At 41.7% G+C, this 8586-nt stretch overlaps 2 protein-coding genes across 3 annotated transcripts; both read left to right on the top strand.

Annotated features, from left to right (window-relative positions):
* Positions 1–455: 455 nt before the first annotated feature.
* On the top strand, positions 456–5932 carry LOC133843292 (protein phtf). 2 transcript variants are annotated; one of them, XM_062276781.1, is made up of 9 exons: positions 456–744; positions 2362–2426; positions 2494–2633; positions 2702–3185; positions 3257–4182; positions 4493–4671; positions 4746–4966; positions 5028–5157; positions 5220–5932. In XM_062276781.1, the coding sequence occupies exons 2-9, from the start codon at positions 2401–2403 to the stop codon at positions 5703–5705; spliced, it is 2592 nt and encodes an 863-aa protein (XP_062132765.1). In that variant the 5' UTR covers positions 456–744; positions 2362–2400; the 3' UTR covers positions 5706–5932. The 2 variants fall into 2 exon arrangements, with proteins under 2 accessions (XP_062132765.1, XP_062132764.1); XM_062276780.1 differs by having other exon boundaries at positions 2359–2426.
* Positions 5933–6313: 381 nt separating this feature from the next.
* LOC133843293 (probable methylcrotonoyl-CoA carboxylase beta chain, mitochondrial) lies at positions 6314–8548 on the top strand. The gene is made up of 4 exons (XM_062276782.1): positions 6314–6551; positions 6610–6863; positions 6923–7806; positions 7879–8548. The coding sequence occupies exons 1-4, from the start codon at positions 6414–6416 to the stop codon at positions 8352–8354; spliced, it is 1752 nt and encodes a 583-aa protein (XP_062132766.1). The 5' UTR covers positions 6314–6413; the 3' UTR covers positions 8355–8548.
* Positions 8549–8586: the final 38 nt, after the last annotated feature.

The following is an 8586-nucleotide window of genomic DNA, read 5'->3' as shown; positions in this document are numbered from 1 at the left end:
AAGTGTAAAGCGTAATTGTGAAATGCTAAAATATCCACAAAATCACAAATCACAACAGCTGCAACCACATGGGCGGCATTGAAGTAAAGCAAAATTGAGACGTATGATTAACAACTGAATATTCCGAGCCGAAAGTATTGTAAACTTGCTTATAAAATTTTCAGCAAGTCAATTGTCACATTATAGCTGGTATAAATATGAATTAAATAAAAATGAAGAACAATTATTAAATTAGGTGTCCTTTCCTTCACTTTAAGCTCTACTTTTTTTCAACTCAAATAACCGTTATTAAATAACTACCAAATGGAAACCAGAATACAAATATCGATAAAAAAAAAAACAGCTGACAATCAAAATATCGATATGTGTCCAGAGTGACCAAGAACTTGCACATACCAAACTATTCGTCTACCTTTTCCGTTTTTCCTTTGGGAAAGTTCGGCCACACATAAACAGTAAACACACAAATCTTCCAAATTTCGCAGGAGGAAGACGTTTTCGTCGTGCTCAATTCTGTAATTCAATTCATTTCGGCCATAAATGCAAGTGCAACACCAACAAAACAAAGCTGGTAGGCTGCTAATGCATGCAAAATTGATAGTTTTTAACTGAAAGTTAAACAAGTGTAGTGTTGGAGCCTCGTTCAACGTGTGTAAACAGCGCGAAAGTAAACTAACTGCGCGCTCCTCCTCACAACAACAAAAAGAAGTGCATAAAATCGATTAGCATTTTGTGAAATTTCAGGTAAATGGCAGATCGATGAATGCAATGTGCATTAATTTCAACATATTTGCATAAATCCAACTACAAAGTGGGCCCCTAGTCATAAAACAAAATTGTTCACCTTGAACTCTTTGCCACAAAAACGCCACCAGCAGCAACAGCATCGCAAAGCACTACCAAAGCAATAAAATAATATAATCAAAGAATTTTGAGATTTTTTTTAGAGAATACACAAAAATGTTGTGTATAACGGCTTGTTGAGAAAGCAGAGACGATTCCCCACTCATTTGTTTTAACCATTTCGTTGTTGTCTTCAAGCTCTTGAATCGCATATCAATGTGAAGGTGAAAGTTATCAGCTGCTTTAATTGTTTTGTTAGCTGCAACATTTGCATGCACTTACAATGGGGCATATGTGAAAACTTAATACCCTACTATTCACTTGTTAAAATGAATTATTTGTAAATGTATTTATACAAGCACAATACCATACAACAAATACTGAAACAAGTTATTGCTAGTAGTTGATTTCTAGGGGATTTTCCCTTTGTTGCGGAAAACTTCTTGCACTTCCTTTTTGTTTATTTAAATAAACGTTGCAACCGGCTTAAAGCGAAAACCTGTTTCTTCGATATCAAATCAAATCAGCTGCTCAGCAAGCTGCGCGCATTTGTTGTAAACATTTTCGTCTAACTAGAAGACCGTTTCAGTCTGCAGCGTTCATAAATTAATAAGTGGGAAAGCTACTGAGGAGTATGCTCGACTTTGAGATACTAGATAATTTATTTTTTGTGTAGTTCATTTATAAAGTGTGACCAAAGTTTGCACTTGACTTTTGCACTCTAAAAAATAACGTTTATCTTTATTATTTGATTGTGACTATCAATTTGGATGTCGTTTTGTTTATAGTCTTTAGCTGGAATTCAAAAATGAAGTCAGAAAACTATTTTTGAGGAATACATAAAAATTTAATTTGCCCTGGGCCGATAAAACGGATCTATGTACTCATATGATAGGATAACTTAATTAAATTTAAATTTAGTTATATTACCAAATTAAATTAGTTTTTCTTTAGATGGTAGACTTTAGTTTGCATTCAAACTGGAATTCTATATTATTTTTTAGAAGTACAATAATATTTAGAGTGACCAAAGCCAGTACTACTTAATTAATATTCATATTTATTATAATATTATTATTATGTATACCCTAAGTAAATAAAAAAAGAACTAATTTTGATTATACCTTTTAATATGGTTGTCTAATTTAGACAATTTTGCTTTAAAATTACGCCTTCTATTCAGTTTTATTGAATGGAGTATCGAAATGGGCGTCTCCCATTACTAAAACAAATTAGATCTGCGTGTGTCAATAAGAAATATTCTCTCAAATTTTGGTAACCCTGGCTTTTATAGTTCTTGAGTTCCAGGTGTTTATATATGCAGGCAGGCCGATGAAAAGGATCTATCATATCAATATTATAATACACTACTAATCATTGGATAGCGGGTATAAAAATGGCTAAGAATTCAAGTGTTCAGCACAGCTTTCAATTGCTTAAAGTAATAGACAAGTCGTCAAACGTAATTGTATAACTAATTTAATACTATCATTTTTTCTTTTGTGGATCTCGCAGCAGGGCGCGTGGCAATTTAGCGTATTTTATGTCACTTTTACTATGAAATTGGATGAAATTGTTGCATGGTAAGCAGTGTTGCAATATCTGACTTGTTACATAGTTTAACTAATTTATGATTCTTCTTTGCTTTAGGTACCAGAAAAGAATCGGCACCTATGATAAGCAAGAATGGGAGAAGACTGTCGAACAGCGTATTTTGGATGGCTTCAATAGCGTCAACTTGAAGAACACCAAGCTGAAAACGGAACTGATCGATGTGGATTTGGTGCGAGGTGACTAAACTAATGCACTTTAATAATAGTATTCAATAATTAATGCCTTATCGTTTTTCTTTAAATAGGTTCGACATTTCCGAAAGCAAAGCCCAAGCAAACGCTCCTCACGGTCATTCGCTTGGCCATACTGCGGTACCTGTTGCTGCCACTCTATGCACAATGGTGGGTGAAGCAGACGACACCGAATGCCTTTGGCTTCATACTCTGCTTGTACATCACCCAATTGGTCAATTGGGCTATCTACATTATGCACAGCAATCGCATTGCGCCGCTCGTCTACGAGCAGCAAGTGAATGCCACATCGACGGCAACGCTTGCCGCCGATAAACAGCAATCTGAAGAGAATGCCGATCTGCTGAGCGCATTGTTAATACCCTGTGCATTAAGTTTGCTGATTAGCCTAATCCACTCGCAGATTGTCGCCACAAATACTTCGTCTGGCGGCAGCACTAAAAGCAAATTGCGTCGCATCTCCATGACAAATTTCAGCGAGAAAGCGAATGTGCCGCGGGAACAGCAGCGAATGCGACGTCGCAAAAAATACGTGCGGCAAGTTTCAGAGTTGCAAAACAGCAAAGCGAATATTTGTATTAATCTATTATTATTATTGTAAACTACAGTGTGCGACAGCCGGAAGCTGAGCTTTCGCAGCCGAGCAGCAGCAATCATTCGTTGAGTGCGCGACGTGCCAAACTGGCGACCATCAGCGTGGAGCCAACCACAACAACAACAACAACCGAGCTTAAACCCAGTAGTGAAGAATCCTTTGCCACCACAACTGCCATAACCGTGCACCATCAAGCTGCAACTGCGGCGTCTGCCGCTGCTGCTGCTGTTGCTGACAGCACGACACTCCCAGAGCCGCTCTTTGATCTGCGAAAGGTCGGAAGTGTTGCGTCCGACAGTCCGCATAAGAAGCGCAATGTCAACTGGCATACGCCCATACAGATTTGTGCCACGTTTGATCAGAATGAGTTGCCATCGTCCAGCATTGAGCTGAGCAATGCGACGCCATCGCCAAGTGGAGCTCGTTTGGAGCCCAATTATCGCACTCGCCGCAGCATTGGCGAAGATGACGGTTTCGAGAGTCTCAATGGCAAAAGTTCCAGTGGTGAAGACAACAATCAATCGCCCAATGTTGGCGGCAACTCGAATGCTGCAACAACTGCGGCTATCGCACCGCCAAATCAGCTACGTTTGCGTCTCAATGTGAGCAGCACCAGCAGCTCAACGGGCAACACCAACAGCAACAATGTCCAGCCAAACGATAAACTGGCACACGAATCAACTAGCAGCTGTGCAGAGTCCGATGAATGCGACGATGCAGACATCATATCAAGTCCAGCTTCAGCTGGCACACAAGAGTGCAACACTTCGGCCACCGATTGGCTGGGCGTCACCACGAATAGCGAGGATTGCAGCTACACCTCGGAGTTGGATCAGTCGGATGGCGGATACAAGCATCAGCCATGCAGCGACGAAGAGCTGCCCGAGTTGGACATAACACCCACAACCATACTTAATCCGCACAGTAGCTTAGATCGCAGTAAGTAATTTGAAACTTAAAAGTTTATTGCCAACTTGTGTACAATAGATGTTTTTTGATTTTGAATGAATCATTTGATTTAATGAAAGAAATATGTATATCGAAAATTATTTTAAATCGTCACATTGTTCGATGAAATTGAAATTAATTAATATTGAAATTGATTCCAAATCGGTTATAGGATTCCGATTAGATAAACTAGAAAATAGTTTTTTTTTTTAGATATATGTTCGCGATCTTTCCTTCCAACATTACATTTATATTTACATCGATTTATTCTACTTTATTAATTTGTAATCATTTTCCACAGTTAGTTGCACCATTTGGGATCAGCGGGACACAAAGAAAGCACAACTCTCGGTGCTGGAGATTGCTTCGTGCATTATAGAACGCGTCGATTCGCTGGGCGTGACCAACGATTACATTTACATTGGAGTCTTCTTCTCCTTCTTGCTGACTTTGATACCCACCTTTTGTCGACTGTGCGAGGTACGTGCTTCGATTGGTAAAAAGTGTGGCAGTAGTGTAATAAAACAATGATTAAATGCTTTGCTTGCTTATAGATCATCGTTGATGCGGATAAGGGCAGCGAGATTAGTTACTTTTATATGCCCCAGCTGTTGTGGGAGAAGTCATCGTCCTCGGTCTTTACACTCTTGGGCTTTGCCTTTGGTGAGGCGCAATGGGAACGCACCGTGTTGGCCTTGGGCTTTATACAGCGATTGTGCCTCACCCTCATACTATTCATCATCTTCGCGGTGGCCGAGCGCACCTTTAAGCAGCGGTAACTGTTGCAATCTTTTATAATATTGTTTGTAATGTAATTAATTTCAATTGCATTTTAGTTTTCTGTATGCCAAACTCTTTTCACATTTGACTTCATCGCGTCGCGCTCGAAAATCGAATCTGCCACACTTTCGGCTCAACAAAGTGCGCAATATCAAGACATGGCTGAGTGTGCGCTCTTATCTTAAGGTAAATAAACTTATATCCATAACTTAAACCATCGTTAATCCAGTATTTTTGTTACTTTCTAGAAACGCGGTCCACAACGTTCGGTGGATATTATTGTGTCGGCCGCATTTATTGTCACACTCCTGCTGTTGGCCTTTTTGAGCGTGGAGTGGCTAAAGGATTCGGTGCATTTGCACACTCATTTAACGCTGGAGGCGCTAATCTGGTCCATTACCATTGGCATCTATCTGCTGCGCTTTATGACGCTCGGCCAGAAGATTCAGCACAAATATCGAAGCGTTTCGGTGCTGATCACCGAACAAATCAATTTGTATTTGCAAATTGAGCAGAAACCTAAGAAAAAGGAGGAATTAATGGTCTCAAATAGTGTACTAAAACTGGCAGCCGATCTGCTTAAGGAACTGGAAACGCCATTCAAGATCTCTGGTCTCAGTGCCAATCCATATCTGTTCACAACCATCAAAGTGGTCATCCTATCGGCACTCTCCGGTGTGCTGAGCGAGGTGCTTGGCTTTAAATTGAAGCTACACAAAATTAAGATTAAGTAAAGCCAAAAAAAAAAAAAAATGATGACGATCATCATCAGATCATCAATGTGGTGCTCTGCGGCAATGATGAGGAATGTTATATTTTTGTAGTACAATTTTTTCGGAATGCTTTAAGGATAAACCAACAACCAACCTACAAAATATCTAAATTATCTACGTATAGTTTTTATATATACAATAACAAGTAATTCAAATTTTAATAGTAATAAATGAAGAGAGCCAACGTTTATGTTTGTCATGTGATTGTTTTAGCCAGTGTTAACTATTTAAATTACAATTCCTACACCTAATGATTATAATAATTATACTAATAATTAAAATAAAGTCCTATATTTACATAAACACCCACACAGTTATATAAATATTAGCGCGTCATGCACAATCACAATTTGTTGTCGTTTTTGCATAGTTGTAGTACTGAATTATTGCGTTATCAACTCACAAGTTCACTTCAAAAAAATAACTGAAAATCGAATAAATCTAATAATGCCAAAGAAACGAAGAAAAGCTTTTCAATTATTTTACTTGGCTGGCAACTCTAACGCTTTTGCGGTAGATGGCGCCACTTTGAATGACAGCTGATCGCGAGATAGATGTGCCCAGAGTTGACGCACACGCCGCCGTGTACAACACACCTGACGTAACAGCAACTTGGCAGCTACTGTGATCGCTCCGCGTAATTCCATTTATTTATCCACCACAATCGACATGCTGAAGCTGCCACTTACCCAATTGCTGCGGCATTCGTTGGCCACACAGCTGATGCGCAGCCAGACGCGTCTGTTGCATGTGGGAGATGCCAATGTGTTGACCAGCGAAGTCGATAAGCAATCGGCCGAGTTCAAGGTATAAACAATTTGCATACAATTTTGCATTTATCGGTAACGAAGTGTATCCACTGCAGGACAATGCCAGCGAGATGAGCAAACTGGTCTCACAGCTGCGAAATGTGACCAGCCAGGTGTTGAGCGGAGGCGGCGACAAGGCCAATGAACGTCACACGTCAAGGGGCAAACTGTTGGCCAGAGAACGCATAAATCTGTTGCTGGACAAAGGTTCGCCCTTCCTGGAGCTTAGCACTTTGGCTGGCCATGAACTGTACGGCGATGAGGTGGTTAATTCCGGTGGTATTGTCACTGGCGTTGGACGCGTTTGCGGGTAAGCCGATTTCTTTTAGAAGATTAAGGTAGTAAGCTAAGCTCATATCTTCCTGACAGTACCGAGTGCGTTGTTGTGGCCAATGATGCCACAGTTAAGGGCGGCAGCTATTATCCTATCACGGTGAAGAAGCATTTGCGTGCTCAGGAGATTGCCCAGGAGAATCGCTTGCCCTGCATTTATCTGGTGGATTCCGGTGGCGCAAATTTGCCACGTCAGGCCGAAGTCTTTCCCGACAAACTGCACTTTGGACGCATCTTCTACAACCAAGCGAACATGTCCGCCCAGGGCATACCACAGATTGCCGTCGTCATGGGCAGCTGCACAGCTGGAGGTGCCTATGTGCCGGCCATGGCTGATGAGAGCATCATTGTGAAGCGTCAGGGCACGATTTTCTTGGCCGGACCACCGCTAGTCAAGGCAGCAACGGGTGAAGAGGTTTCTGCCGAGGATTTGGGTGGCGCTGATCTTCACTGCAAGACCTCTGGCGTCACCGATCACTATGCGCTGGACGATGAGCATGCTCTCTACTTGGCACGCCAGGTGGTCAGCAATTTGAATCTGCCGGCGACCAATAACTACAACGATCAGCTTCTGCAATCAAGTCAGCAGAACTTCCGCATTGCCACATCGAGTGAATCTGCTGTGGAGGAGCCTGTCTACGATCCACGTGAACTGTATGGTATTGTAGGTCCTAATCTGACCAAGAGCTTCGATGTGCGTGAGGTGATCGCTCGCATTGTCGATGGTAGTCGCTTCACCGAGTTCAAGAAGCTATATGGAGAGACTTTGGTCTGTGGCTTTGCCAAGCTCTATGGACGTACTGTGGGTATTGTGGGTAACAATGGTGTCCTCTTCTCGGAGAGTGCGCTCAAGGGCGCCCACTTTATTCAGCTGTGTGCGCAGCGTAAGATTCCTTTGGTCTTCCTGCAGAATATTACAGGTGAGTTAAAGATATTTCGTCGCGTTTCATAATTTATAAAACGCAAATGTCTTGGCTTGTCTTCCTCACCAGGTTTTATGGTGGGTCGTGACGCGGAGGCCAACGGTATTGCCAAGAATGGTGCAAAGATGGTGACTGCGGTTGCTTGTGCCAATGTGCCCAAGTTTACGGTCATCATTGGTGGCTCCTATGGCGCTGGTAACTATGGCATGTGTGGACGCGCCTATTCCCCTCGATTCCTTTACATGTGGCCCAATTCCCGCATCTCGGTGATGGGTGGCACCCAGGCGGCCAATGTGTTGGCTCAGATCACAGAGGATCAACGCAAGCGAGCTGGCAAGGAATTCACCGAAGCCGAGGCCCAAAAGATTAAGACTCCCATTGTGGAGATGTTTGAGAAAGAGGGATCCCCATACTATAGCACTGCTCGCCTCTGGGATGATGGCATCATTGATCCGGCCAACACTCGCCAAGTGTTGGGACTCAGCTTGAAGGCGGCTTTGAATAATGCTGGACACGATACTAAGTTTGGCGTCTTCCGCATGTAACATGAAGGTGATTTGTTTTTGGAGATTCTGTGCATTTCTGAGCATTTAATGTTCAAACTGTTGAAACTATTGCATTTATTAGTGTTAAGCGAAATGTTGTTTATGTGCATTTATGTCATTACTTTAAACAAATTTAAGGGCGTGGCCCACAAAGCTTTTTAAATAAATATACAAACGTAACTGAACATTTAAAATACCATCACTAAATTTCGATCTGCGATAGTTCGGCAAA

Source organism: Drosophila sulfurigaster, chromosome 3, assembly GCF_023558435.1.
Source record: "Drosophila sulfurigaster albostrigata strain 15112-1811.04 chromosome 3, ASM2355843v2, whole genome shotgun sequence".
Lineage (NCBI taxonomy): Eukaryota > Metazoa > Arthropoda > Insecta > Diptera > Drosophilidae > Drosophila > Drosophila sulfurigaster.
This window is presented reverse-complemented; position numbering and strand designations above follow the sequence as displayed.

Coding starts and splice junctions, on each gene's coding strand:
- LOC133843292 (XM_062276781.1), top strand. CDS start 2,401: ATGAAATTGGATGAAATTGTTGCATG. Junction 3,186..3,256: donor CGTCGCAAAAAATACGTGCG/GCAAGTTTCAGA, acceptor TGTAAACTACAG/TGTGCGACAGCCGGAAGCTG. Junction 4,967..5,027: donor GAGCGCACCTTTAAGCAGCG/GTAACTGTTGCA, acceptor ATTGCATTTTAG/TTTTCTGTATGCCAAACTCT.
- LOC133843293 (XM_062276782.1), top strand. CDS start 6,414: ATGCTGAAGCTGCCACTTACCCAATTGCTGCGGCATTCGTTGGCCACA. Junction 6,552..6,609: donor AGCAATCGGCCGAGTTCAAG/GTATAAACAATT, acceptor TATCCACTGCAG/GACAATGCCAGCGAGATGAG. Junction 7,807..7,878: donor CTTCCTGCAGAATATTACAG/GTGAGTTAAAGA, acceptor CTTCCTCACCAG/GTTTTATGGTGGGTCGTGAC.